This window comes from Charadrius vociferus, unplaced genomic scaffold (assembly GCF_000708025.1).
Source record: "Charadrius vociferus isolate BGI_N301 unplaced genomic scaffold, ASM70802v2 scaffold400, whole genome shotgun sequence".
Classification (NCBI taxonomy): Eukaryota; Metazoa; Chordata; class Aves; order Charadriiformes; family Charadriidae; genus Charadrius; species Charadrius vociferus.
In genome coordinates this window covers 1,083,261-1,097,313 of record NW_009646556.1, presented here as the reverse complement: position 1 = coordinate 1,097,313, position 14,053 = coordinate 1,083,261, and the positions used below count along the sequence as shown (strand labels likewise).

Genomic DNA, 14,053 nt, shown 5'->3' with positions numbered 1-14,053 from the left:
TTACTAAAGACTTTTACTCATAATATGTAAAACGAATTAACAAAACTGTGGACTCGTATTTGATTCGTTTCTACTAACACTTTTTTTAGTACATTAAAATGAAAAAAACCAAGTGGAAATCCTCAAAGCCACAAATATATTCTCCCTTTGATAAGTCTATTTCTGTATTGTTTTTCCTTTTACGGTACCAAAATAATTGTTGGTTTCCCGTAGGAAGGAAACATTCCCTGACTCAAAATCCCCAAAGGATACTCTCCAGTTCTGTTCCTGCATGAATTGGTGGTGTTTTATGATGATATACTCTGAATAATTAATTCCGTTATCTCTCTTAGCCTGGATTCTTAAGGAGCAGAGGCTTATGGCATCGTGCTGCATCTATTCTATTCTCTCCCATAACTTTGAAACCAAGTGGCTACTCAGATTTGAAAGCACGATTGAGATTTTAAAGATACTTGGGTCATAAATGCTTCTTGTAAATAGCCAGGCAGAGAGATTGATTAGTGTCCGACTGAAGGAAAGGTTACAATCCGTATTATACACCAGAAACGCCCCATAAGCAGGCACACATCCAGCCCTTTGCAGGGCACATTCCAGCCTACAAATCCGTAGGAAACCAGACTTTCTCTGGAGATGTCAACTGCTGTTCAACACAGAAAGACAAGTGCAGTTATGGGAAGTGTGGTCTGAGCACAATGCTGACAGTCTCCTGCTTGGTTCTGACGGGTCTCTGAGAAAGAGTTTTCTGGTACTGAGTCCGGAGAGGTGCGTGGTGTGTGCTGCCACAGGAGTGAGGGGTTCTGGAGAGGGCTCCCAGAAGGCAAGGCTCTGCAGTTACAAGTGTCCATGGTCAAAAAGCACGTTCCCATTGTGCAAATGCATTTTAACTTCTTATGTAAGACTGTAAATCATCTTTGCAAAATATGCTTCTTGAGGAGCAATGTAACTTTGTAAACTGGAGACTTGACTCCAGGGATCTTAAAACCGATGGAGTATCAGTACCTGAAGAACTCTGTGAAATCTCTTTTGTATCTTTATCACCAAGTTTGAAAAATTTTACTGTGTTGAGCTGATGTTTAACAGGGCATTTAGGAGATGTAAGGTGTGCTTTTAAGGGCCTTTTTAATCATTCTGTTTACAGAGGCATGTTTCTAACAGTAAGTCTAAATGTGCTTCTTCTGCAGGAACCAGTCTAATGTCCGAAGAATGCACACAGCAGTGAAGCTAAATGAAGTTATTGTAAATAGATCCCATGATGCCAGACTTGTTCTCCTCAACATGCCTGGTCCTCCAAAGAATACGGATGGTGATGAAAACTGTATCCTTTCAGGCAAGGCCTGGGCCACATAGAAGATCCTCCTTTAATTTGTGCTCTTGAATTCATTTTGCCACAAGTGCTGTTGAGCTGTAAAGTGTCCACTGAGTGGAGGGTATGCACTTGTGGCTGTTACGTAGTAATTGCTTCAAGTAAAAGGTGCCACTGGTGGCTCTGGAAGCCTTATAGGTTTGAAATCAGCCTTGACTAAATTTTTACTTGATTTAATTTATTTATTCATTAAATTTAACTTAATGTATTTGATTTAATTCTCAATAGTGGCCGTAGCAGAGTTTTAAGAAGGCATGCACAGCAGCCAGCGCTCTGGGCAGGGCAGTGTCTGGGCTGGAGTGAACAGGATGTCCTGAAGGAGAGCGTGTATCTCAGGCATAGCTCACAAGTCAGAATTTGGGAGCCTAGCTCTAAGCGCAATGCTCTGGTAAGACTAAAATTCAAACCCACGTGGAGGGATACCTGCACCGTGCCTCTAAGCAAGGCCAGAGGTAAGGGCTGTGACCTGGTGAGCCAGCTGGCACTGCCTTTCTCTGTCCACAGCTGCTCTTCAGCCTTGGTTTGTGCCATTAAATTAGTACACCTGTCACTGGCCTTTGCCAAAAAAAATACATGTCACAAATCACAGACCAAATTATTGTTTTCTCCTAAATATAGCTAGTAGTAGTAGTAACGGCTTTTTCACAACAGCGTACTGGCCAGAGAAAGGATAAAAACACTCCTCTTAGCATAAGGGGGATTCAACCACAGCTACAACAGCCAGCAGAGATTTTAAGCTTGAGATCATGGGTGAGGATGTTTATTCTTCCACCCTTCCCTGGAGAGGCTGAGCAACTGTGACTGAAAAACACTCAATATGCACAGAGAGCAGCTGGAAGGGAGTGCGACTGTGTAACCTGGTGCCACCAGCATCACTGCTGGGCTCAGCTTTGGGCAGCGGCAGGTTCGTTTTGGAGCCGACTGAAACTGGCTCTGTCCAACACGGGGGCAGCCCCTGGCCTCCTCTCACGGAGGGTGCCCATGCAGCCTCCCCGCTACCAAAGCCTTGCCACATAAACCCAATACAGAGGCAAATCACTGCGTATTTTGGTTTTGATACTTCTTTTGTCCTTGACTTCACTGAAACAGACATGGAGTTCCTTGAAGTCTTGACCGAGGGTCTGGAGAGAGTATTACTTGTTAGAGGTGGCGGCCGAGAAGTTATAACCATTTACTCCTGACTTAGTACACGCTTCTAACGCTGGGCTACATTTACCTTCTTGGCGATAACGGACATTCCAGTTTTAAATGGAGAAGAAAAAAAAAAGGTTTTTTGCCTAACTTTCTCCTCATCCAGTCCTATTCATTGTCTTTCCATTTGCAACATACATATCTTTTGGGATTGCAGTATTGTTACACCATCCAATTAGCAACATAAGTTAATTGTGAAGCTGCCACATTCAGTTTCTGCTTTGGTACTCCAGCATTTGTGCATGTAGTTTAACACTAAACCTATTTTTAGTCAGCACTGCTACGTGCAGTATTTTTAGTAACTGTATGTAAAGTTAGGACATGAAAGCCAGTTACTGTAAAAAGATTTTAAAAGCTTTTTATATTAGGTTTGGGGGATAGAATTACATTATATAGCAGCTAGTTTCTGCTGAAGTTCAGCTATAAAGCATTTTCTAAGAGCACACTAAATTGTAAGAGAGGACTGGAAAAGCTTTGTTTTTCTGGGTTTATTTCCAGAACTAAACTCTCAGTATTGGATAAGAATTTATACTTTTAATACATTTATTGATAGAGATTTAAATAAATTATGTTGATATAGTTAAAACTATGTATGTAGCTTGCTACAGATTGTGTTGCTTCTGAGACTTGAGGTTCTGTGAGGCCAGATCCCTATTTATTTTTGTATTTATTTGTCAGAAATATTGGATATGCAGATGCAGACTGTTTAGGATGACAGAGATCTCACAATAAATTTTGAATCATCAGTGGATTGAAGGACCAGTCCTGTGCAGTATTTCCATGCTTTAAATTTCTTGCAGACCATCCATCAAAGTACATTGAGCATGTTGGAGTCCCGTCTGTAGAGCCAGGCGCTATGCTGCACGCACAGCGATGGGATTGCACTTGCACAAGTACAGGGGACCTGCTGCTTCATTGTATGCTTTATGCCCTTAGAGGAAAAAGAAGAAAAGAAGACCTATATTAACCAATAAGTCTCTGGAGATTTTATCAAGCCCGTTGAGTTGTACTTTATGTACAGAACATTCGTATTTTTTCAATAAAATGTTGCATACACTTTAAACCTATTCTCTGTTCTGTGTGCTCTGGTGAATTACCTAGGAAAACCCCGTCTCTCCTTCCCTGTGTAGCACTGCTGTGACCTGACTTCAGTGCAGTGGCACTGGTGGATCCGCCGTGTGAGGGGAAGGTGGTAGAGAGGTGGCGGTGGTCCCCCAAATAGCACACGTACTGCACTGCGGAGGTGCCAGCTTAGCCTTTGAAGCAGCCTGCTGGCGTGCCTCAGTGGGTAAAGGCTCCTGCATCTGGAGTTCCTACCATAGGCAACAGCCAGGTAGAACTCCGTACCTGTAGACTTTGAAACACACACAAGCGGGTACCCCCTCAAGATTTCCAGCTCCCTGGGGAAGCCATAAACCCGCACAAGGGACACATGTGAGCTAACCCCTATGGGATGCATCAGTAGTATGGGAAGAAAGGCGGGCATGACACAGCGCTCTGACCCACGTGCTCGTGCTACTTGGTATATAGTTCTGTCAGCCCTGTTGGGATAGTGCTCCTGAATGTTTCACTGACAACAGCACGACAAATTTGTGAGACTGAAATCTGAGAAACTATCCAGGCTTTTATCTTGAATAAGAATGACATAATAAAAAAAGGCTTGTTATATGTTATAATAAAAAAGCCTATCCAGGCTTTTATCTTGAATAAGAATGACATAATAAAAAAAGGCTTGTTATATGAGTTTTATACCTAAAGCCTAAATTCCCTCTGTGAAATAGGAGACACCTGATGGGAGCGGGATGGTGTTAGTGCGTGCAAGGTCCCTGCAAGACAACAGCCAGTAAACAACTCTGGGGTGCGCTCTCTACTGGGTATTTTTTATTTTTTTAACAAGAGTCTTTGCTTTTTTGGTTTTGAAAACCAAAATTCATTTCACTCGCATTTTAAATTTTAAAACTTTATAGCAAGAATAAAGCTTGGTTACTTGTAAATAGTGTGCTCTTTGTACAGAGATCATTTTTACATCTTCAAAGGACTGAGTAGTAGTATGCAAGTGTACAGCAATCAGTGCAGTTTAAACCTATTTGCAAACATTCTTTTAGAGGAGCAATAAAAAAAGTTTATGACATTTTTTTTATTCCTCAGACTTGTAGGTCTAACTGTCTTTTACCAAATGTAAACTTCTAATATAAACATGCTGAGAAATACATACACTTACTCCTTATGAAACTTTATGCATTTAGGTGACATAATTCCACCTCACAAAAGGATTTCAGTGCCATCTATTACCTGACCCAAGTAACCTGTTTGTGGCTTCACTGTGTTTTTAACATCAAACCAACCGACTACCCTTACAGATATATTACATTAGGTTTTCAGAGGTGATTCTATGCAATGTGGATTAAAAACCACTAATTCTGCATTGTGTGGACCCCTAGGCTCCAATTATTTAAGACACCTGTGTATATAGAAGGTTCAAAATAAGTTCCTCTGAGACTTGGTGTATGTTAAAGTGCAGAGTCTAGGGGTGCATGTCAGTGAGACCTGGAAGTAGCATGGAAAAGGTCGTGTAAGAAAAAGACCAGTGAAAAAGGTAATTTCCAGTTGAGTCAGCTTCTGTGAGGGCCACCAAAGGGTCATCTGCCACTCCTATCCCTACTCTAAAACCTTTTTTTGGTAAGGCGATAAGAACGTTGTAATTAAAGTATAAAATGACAAAGTTGATTTAAGCTCTGTATATAGGTATAGACAATTACACTTAAAACCTTTATGGTATCATTTTAATAATTAGTTATTTAAAAAAATCCTCCTGTAGCACAAAGATGCCACTTTGCTTTAGCTTTCACCTCCAGAAACCTCGCTATCAAGCAAACCCTGCCATCAAAAAGCTGGTTTACTTTCTGTGAGGAGCAGTGTGTGTTTTCCCCTCTATTTCCCAGCCCTGGCCCGGTCCGCACGGCCGGCTCTGCCTTGGCCACCGACACCCACCAGAGGGCACCGGGCTGCCTCCTGCCGTGAGTCCCCAGGCCCGAAGAACGCCACGGCGGTCGCCCGGATTATTTGGAAATTAATGTTGAGTGGTAATTTTTCATGCTGTTCATCTAAACAGTACTTCTTTGAATTCTAGATGCTCTGGCAGGAAATGAAACGTGATAAATTACAAAAATTCCATTTAAACAATACACCCTCCTCCCTTGTCCCCATTTCTCATTTTCTCATCTGCGTCATCCATAATAATGTTTGCTTCTTCAGTAGTTCCCTTGGGAAGGGAAAAACTGCCTCGTGCTGTGCTCTGGAGGTCAAAAGTTCTCATTCTGTTCTGGAGTAATTATCCCCCAGCATAGTCACTGGCCCAGGTCTGTAGGCCGATGCTGCCAAGAAAAGTGCCGCTTTCCCCTGGGGAGAGGTACCCCTCAGCTCTGGATTTGCCACGTCAGCCAGCAGCAGTCACAACTGCAGCGCAGTCCAGCAGGTGACGGGTTTTTGAGGAAAAGTTCCCATCGGAGCCACACTCTATATTCCAAGATCAGGCAGCTCTTTGAACAGAATGAGCCCTGCCAGTGGACAATCGATTGAAATGGAGTCTATGGTTGGCAATTTCTGTCCAAAATTATCTCTCAACCCTTAAAATAATGCAGGCAGGCCTCTGGCCATTGGGAAAATGGTCCTAAGGGCATGTCTGTTCCTCTAGCTGGGGAAGGCGCCTGCCAGCTGGGCAGATACCGCTCGCTCCTGGCAGGCCTGATGTTCATTTCATCGGTCAGCTCCTGAAGCAAGCCTGTCCTAGTGCGGCAAGAAGTGTAGACAGCCAGGGCACTTACTGTGAGTGATGGGCTAAATCTGAGCTGAGAAATGGGTGAAAGGCTGAGGAAACAGGACAACTTCAAAAGGAAAGGGGTACCTGGCTAGTGCTGAGTGGCAATGGGTGGCATCTCTGACTCATCTCTGCATAATGCTTTGGCTGAGGCCCTTTCACTTCTCCACACCACCTGGTGGGACTCCCAAAGAAGCTGTCAGCACCTGACACCATGAGGTCTGAGGCTCTCCAGCTGGCAATGATTTCTGCTGTTCCCTGGCAATGTCAATAACATAGATGTCACTACTGAAACAGAAATGTGGCAAGATGTGTCCACAGCCCAGAGAGATGGCATTGCTAATGGGTAAGTGACAAAGTTAGAGACCTCAGGTGTAGGTCTCAACCTTTTAGAGGTCTGTGTTGTGCAAGTGGGCCAGTGACTGTGGCGTTAAAAGAAATGTAAGAGGGAGAGGATGGGCCTGTATGCTGCATAAATCTCAGCCATTATTCAATAAGTAAACCAAAAATCGATCTATCTCACCAAAGAGTGTTTTTACAGAATTGCTAAAGAGGAAAGCACCAGCTGGGCCACTAATCCTCTAAGTGAAGGCAGTCAGATCTGTGACAGGATATTCTGGGCTAGCTTCAACAGGGAGATGAAAGCACCAAAACGATGCAAGCTACCATTTTGGTGCATAAATAGCCAATGCTTGGCTACTATTCATCTGTTTCCTTTCATCCAACCCTATACTGCCAATGTTTCTGCTGTCAGATATGCATATAACCATTTAATTCTTGCTTAACATTCCTCTCAGCCCAAATCTAGGGAATTTAATGAAAGAAATCAAATTGCCATAGCTTGCTACTGCTTCTGGAGGCAGTCCTGCCTGCCCTCTCCTGCTTCTTCTTGTGTCTTCTACCTCTGCCCATTTTGTGCCAGCTCAAGCAGTCATACAGCCATTTAGCAATGGGATGGGACCATGCCTTTTGGCAGCAGTGACAAGTTATGCCCATTTAAACTCCTCTTTAAACTGCAGCATTGGCTGTGAGAGAAAAGTTAAATGGCTGGCAAAGTCACTCCTCAGAAAATGATGCTTTTAAGAAGAACCACAGCAGATAATTGACCACATATTTTGCTTGCCAGCTCCAAGATGGGAGATGTCTTCTTGATGTAGTTTTTTCTCTTTCCAATAAAATACCACTGCCAAGAGCACACAATATTATCCATACACCTCCAGACATAAGGCAATCTCCAGGGTTCAAATACAGTGTTGGAGGGATGTGAAGCACAGCTGCCACAGTGTAGGGAACCGCCACATACACTCTTGTTTGGAGGGTTCAGGAGGGACACCAATTCGTTTTTTTGTAAGATGGGGTTGGCCTGTCCTTGGCACTTATGCAGGAAATCAGGGCAGTCAGTCTGAGTGAAGATAAGTTCTTCTTTCCAACCCAACCCAGACATTTAAGTTTCAAAAAGCGATATCTTTGAAAAGCTCTTCTCTTCAGCAAAAACTGAAGCACAAGAGCTGAGGTGAGCTGCTCTCAACAAATGCTGTTTTCCATGTGACTTAATACAAGACTGTCTGTATCTATTGTACAGACTGTGACTTACATTGAGCAGTTGTGTATGATGTTGCAAATGATGTCATCAATGCTAAGATGCGTGGGCGCTCTCTGACAACTTAGTGATTTGCATTGTGCATCAACAAGAGGCAAAACCAGCAGCCAGCAGAACACAGGAATGAAAAAATAGCTCGTAAAAATAGACCAAGAAATAAAGAACGCAAAGTCAAGAAGCTTATGAATTGATCTTGATTATTGTTCATTTTTGGTTGGATCTTTCAAACACCAGGCAGTTACTACTTCTACAGAAGACCCACTCTCAACCTGCAAGCAACAGTAAGGATTTTAAGAATTACAGCTTAAAATTCGGAGGCATAAATTCTAAATTCAAGACTTAATGTAGGTAACAAGGTAGCAAATCATATGACTGCAGTACTTTGCCAAAGCTGCCGGCTTTATGTAGCCAAATACATAGGTTTTCCTGTTACATATCTGAAATTGTAGCAATTAGTTTCACTCTGCTTTTAAATTTACACCTATGATTAAATACCTTGATTCCCTTTCCTTTACATAAAAAAAAAACCAACCCAAAACAATCCAGTTAATAAGGAATCAATTGCTGAGGCTTTAAAAAAAAGAAAGAAATTCACCAGAGAAACATTAAAGATCTAAATGGAATATGTAAATAGTACCCATCAAAATAAGCTGGCTACAATCAGGACTGAACGTATTTTTAGTTGGCTCCTTTCATGTCCTTCACCAGAGTCCATATAAGCTGTTCCCAAAATATAACTCTTTGGGGCTTTTCTGCTCTTTTCTCTTTCAAGGACAAGTACAATCAGGTTCCCCAGAGGGCAGCTGTGCTAGGGGTGAAGCGTGGCCCTGTTTATTGTTTATGGACTTTAGACTGGCACAACTCTTTTCTTGTCAGAGTGGCTTCAGCTCTGTTTTTCATAAAAGTGTGTTTATTTGGGGTCCATTCATTACCATTTTCAACAACTTGCTTGCATTTACAGAGATATTTCTCACCTCAAAAGAACTTGTTGAAGTGGTCGGCCAGGCCAGCCAACTAAGATGAACATACTGAAAATAAAAAGCAGATGAGCTTTACTCCAGCCTGTCTCCTAGGTGGATTCAGTTTAACTCCCATGCCCTGTTTTTCACACACTAAAGCTAAAGCTGTGTAAGATTCTGCTGTGAGCAAAGCTTAGCAGTTAGATTGTTCCCAGAGTGGTGCATGGTTTCTACAATGTATTTTTGTGCATCTGCACAATTGGGCCACACATCTTAAGAACGCATACTGAGCGTAGATAACATTGCCTTGAAAGTCAGTATGGCTACATCCCAATATGGCTAAATCTGATTCTGACGTCTGCATCTCTTGCCATCTCCTGCACAGAATTCCTCCTGGCTTCCTGGATAGACTGTTCCTTGGGTGCAAGGTAGCCCAGGATGGCGGCTTTGGAAAAAGTAGGTTATTCTCTCTGTAACACTTAGAGACCTTTCACTCTGAAGGATCCTTGACCCCCATGGAGGTAAACATACACAAAACAAGGGAGATGATTCATTCAAAGGACAGCCTCTGATCTAAAGCACATATCAATTTTTAGTATACATAAATAAACACTATTGCTGTTGAAAACTGCATAAGACAGATCTAGTTACTTGAAATGTTTCTCATGGCTGTAAAGACTAGTACTTATTGGAGAGGAGGTGGAGGAAGGATAGGTATGTGAGACAAGAATCATAAGGCTTAGACCAGATACCCTCTAAGACCATGGATTTACATCCCTGCACTTTCCCCTCCTGTTTAGCTTTCCTTTGATACCAGGAGTGGTGTTCATTTTCCTGAAACCCTCATCTTGCATGAAGTCAGAACAAAAATGACAGTAGAAGTGACAGAGATGCTCTTTACTATTATTTCTGATCTACGCAGAAGTAGCAAGTGAGAGAAAACTTCCTGGGAGACTGAAGTTAGAGGCAGTTTTTTTCTGTGTTAATTCGCCTCTGTCGGTGAAGCCTGCAGAGAGAACAAATCCTGTTAGAATTCACAGTGCTTGTTTAATTGGACATTTGTGATTATGCCAAGAGTTTGTTCTAGTAGGAGTATGTGGGGGGTGCCCTTTCTCATATTGCAATTCAGTGCTGTGGGGTTACAAACCGAATAAATTTGTGTGTGTGATTTTATAGCTAATACAGCATAACGCGCCAACATTTATCAAGTTACATTTAGTGTCGCAATCTTGTTAAAGAGAGGCAGCTCTTAGTGCAGAGTCTGTAAGGAGGAAAAAGTCACTTCTGTAATCTCTTCAAAGTCTAACACGATTAAGAGACTGACCCTTCTCACACCAGGCTTAAGTATCAAAACCTAATTAGAATCTCATTACTAACCATATGTCCACAATCAAATCCAGGGTACTACAACTTGCCTGTCAGTATTTTAAGGGAAACTCAATAATGTCTTTAAATTGGGCATACAGTGGCAAATTTTCTAAGAAGCGAAGAAGGCAACTTAGAAAAAAAAATTAGAAGTCGATAGTCCTACAGATAAAATGTTTAGAGGAAAAAGTCTACATATTTTAGCAAAGTTGACCTTCTCTTGATGCTGACATTTCTTTTGCTTTAAGGTGATACCACAGATACCAAAATTGGCCAAGAAATCGTTCTCACCTTTGCAACTAATGAATTAGACATGCTTCAACCCCGGATGCCCAAGTCATTTTATATACTGATATCATCAGAGAAACCCATGTCAAACACTCATAAAGAGACTCCAAACCTGCTGCATTAGGGTACCTAGCTTGTGACACCTGTAAACTTCTTAGAGACAGTAGAACTTACAGAAGCTGTTGAACTCCTTAGGAAACAGGATTCAGTTGTCATCATGCCAGTCTGGGCCAATTTTTTAGTTAACTTTTGGAGTTTAAAATGATGCTCAGTTTAAAATCAGAAATTACTCCAAATGCAATACTCTAAGTCTGAGTTACTGGACTGAAATGAAATTTGGATGAAAATTTTGCAGGCTGAGGGGATCTCCACAGGTTATTCATACCACAAATAAAACAAACAAAAAAAACCCCAAACCCTGAAAGAGGTCCAGGTACCTCTGCTAAGCCAAAAGAAGAAGCTAGAGTTTTTCTTGTGTTGAACTCTCCTCATCAGAATTACATTTGAAAACCTTATTTACTAGCACAAATACATGGTTCTTCATACCTCTTGGTTTACCACTGAAAACCAGACAGTACCAACATAAAAATCCACGTTCTATTTCAGTCAGTGGGTCCCACAGTTCTTGTGTTCAAATAACCATCCTTTTCAAAAGGACAGTTAAAATATGCTAGGTTTAATGTCGTCTTTGTTGGCATGCCAGGAATGTGAAATAAAACTTGTCTCCATTATTGCCTGATGGACCAAGTACATCCTCAGGGAGAAGTTGAGTTTTCTCATCTCTGCTCTCAGCAAAATGAGTCTCTGGCTCCAATACAGATAGTGTCATGGCTGCTCTCAGTACATGAACGGAATGAAGTAGAAGACCCTTTCTGCGGCCAGGCTCAGCAGCAAGGAAAACCCCCATGCTTTTTATTCATTGGGGTTTTTTTGGTAATAAATGTCAAACATGTTAGGAATGGACACAACTTCCTTTAATGTTGCTGGGAAAGTGACATTATGTATGTCACATCTCTAGCAGTCTTTACAACCACTTCTAAAAGCCTTCTGAACTCTGAATGAAAATAAGGATGTGCATAATATATTGATGTCATGTTTCTCAGGACATGCCGTAGAAACAGGAGCCTTGGGAATTTATGTAATCTCTTGTTCACAACTGGAATTGTGCAATTAAACCTCGTTTATTCTTCCACATTTCAAAATCTGTTATTTATGTGTTTACTGGTAACACCATGAAGTTTCATACTTGAACACCTGCTTTTCGGAAGTTTTTCCCCCCCTGAATAGATACATTTCAACAAAAGGTCTCCTAAACAGAACTTGCCAGATACTCAGCATATCACTATGACCAAATGTGAATAGAGATAGCCCGTGGTGCCACTCCACATGGCTTATTTGCCTGGATACCACTTTTAGACCTATCACATTATTGAGTTAATTTCTGTTCCAGCACCTCCTCTTGATAATGTTAAGAGAAGGGCTCTCTTTCCTCAGTGAAAGGCTGATCCTTCTCTACTCCACATTTTCCCTTGTTGGGCCTCCAGCATTTCCTCTCCAGTACCTTCTCCATATTGTATGTTTGCACTCTTTCTGAGATACCAAGGCCTACAATCCAGCCTCCAGGTTGCCCTCTGCATGCTACTTGGCTGTAGCCCCTTGCTACTTTGGACATTTTGGACCACAAGACTAACGAAACCCACCACTGGGTTACTACTGGTGATCTGAAAGAGAACCCTGAATACCCAGAGAGGGCACCTGGGAGAACCACAGGTGAGGCAGAATTAATTAACTACTTTGGGTTTCTATAGGCTAGCAGTGATTGCCACTCAGGTCTGCAGCTGTTCTGATTGGTATTAATACCACCTGTGGAAGGAAGAGTACTGTTTTCTCAAGGCTGTGGCTGTGTTCTTGAAGTTTCTGACTAGAGCAGCTTCTGACTTGGTTAAAGTGGAGTCTCACATATTCCAGAGCATCCTCCCTGACAATGAAGTTCTTGGGAACAGCATAGTGCTGTATGCCAGCGGTGTTTGTGGTTAGTTGTTTATTTTTCACTGCTTTATCTCTTTGGAAACACTGGTTGTTATCTCAAGCTTGTAAAGAACTATTTGCCTTACTGTTCCTCTGCTTCTCACTGTGTTAGTTTCTCTGGTCCCTGGAGGGCTTATGATTAACATGATTTGGGATTTTGATTGTTCTTTGATAACCAGAAGCCCTAGTGGTCTTCTGCAGATATCTGTTATTAAGCAGTTTAAGCTATTTATGGTGTAGTACTCCAAATGTCTGTGTGGGAATTCTGCTCAACAAATTTGTGAGAGGTATTTTACATAATACATGTGGTGTCTGTGACTGAAGCTGTTTCTGATTCCTAGCTTATCTTGAACTCTTCAGTACTTTGGTCTTTTGGAAGGTGGAATAGCAAGCTGTTGTCAAAGGTGCAATGGGATCCTTGGAGCAGCTATACTGTCTCTACAAATGTCTGTTATTTCTTCTGTCTTTTTAGAATAAACTCTATAAGAACCATTGTGGGAACTGTTTGTGCCACCTCACCTGCAGGTACCCATAGAAAGGAGTTTGACCTTAGGGACTGTGGAGTGAGTTAACAAGCATCTCTACTAAGGACTAGTAACTAGGGAGGAGGCAAGCACATTTAACACCTATAACTCTCATAAAAAAGCCAGCTCCTCTACTGACTAGTCTATCAGCTGCAAATAGGGAAATGGGCTCCTTAGTGTCCTTTCTCTTTAGTCAAATTGCTTTTAAATGTAATTATATGGTCCTGAAAGAAATGACCAAGCTCCTGAAAGAGCACCCCTATAAGGAGAGGAAATGTGTGGAGGTATCTTAAATGAGGACGAACATCCTCAGGTAGCAGGAAAGAGCAGCAAGACATACAAGGTATCTTCTGGGTTGATGAGGTAAATCACTGCTTTTAAAACCTCATATCTACATGGCAGTTTCATAGGAGAACTAACCAAGAAAGGTATAAAGAGGAAAAACTCAAAGCCTCTAAAGTAATCAATCCAAAAACTCTTCCTATTGAGAGAGAGAGATGTGAGAAGCAGTTTGGCTACTAAATTTGATTGTTTTGTCTGCATTGGCCTAGAGATTCTTGCAGTGAAAAGCTTAGAATTACCCTTCATACAAAGGATAAACTGGACACAGAGTAAACAAGATGCCTTACTTATCTTCCCTGCCCTGTTTACGTGCATACTTGCATTACTGACTGTTGATAGCTCCTGCACAGCTAACCAAACATTAGAACATTGCCTTTAGTGAGAGGACAGGGGTAGCTTCTCAAAACGCTGTGCCTTCGGAGAAGGTGCCTCAAGGAGTAATAGAAATGCTGCTGGTGCCACTTACTTGTTTTCCTGGTTATCAGAAGCAAGAACAAGATTATTGAGGGAACAGCCCAGAGGCTTCACAAGGTGCCCTGCAGGTAGAGAAAACCAATCAGGCCCTGCTACACGGAT

General features: G+C 41.9%; 1 protein-coding gene across 1 annotated transcript in view; it reads left to right on the top strand.

Annotated features, from left to right (window-relative positions):
* SLC12A4 (solute carrier family 12 (potassium/chloride transporter), member 4) overlaps window positions 1–3,614 on the top strand; it is a 34,140-nt gene extending 30,526 nt beyond the window's left edge. The window contains exons 23-24 of the mRNA XM_009886376.1: window positions 1,182–1,315; window positions 2,453–3,614. Of these exons, the coding sequence (XP_009884678.1) occupies window positions 1,182–1,315; window positions 2,453–2,544 (226 nt within the window). The 3' untranslated portion in view covers window positions 2,545–3,614. The remainder of the gene's footprint in view (window positions 1–1,181; window positions 1,316–2,452) is intronic.
* Window positions 3,615–14,053: the final 10,439 nt, after the last annotated feature.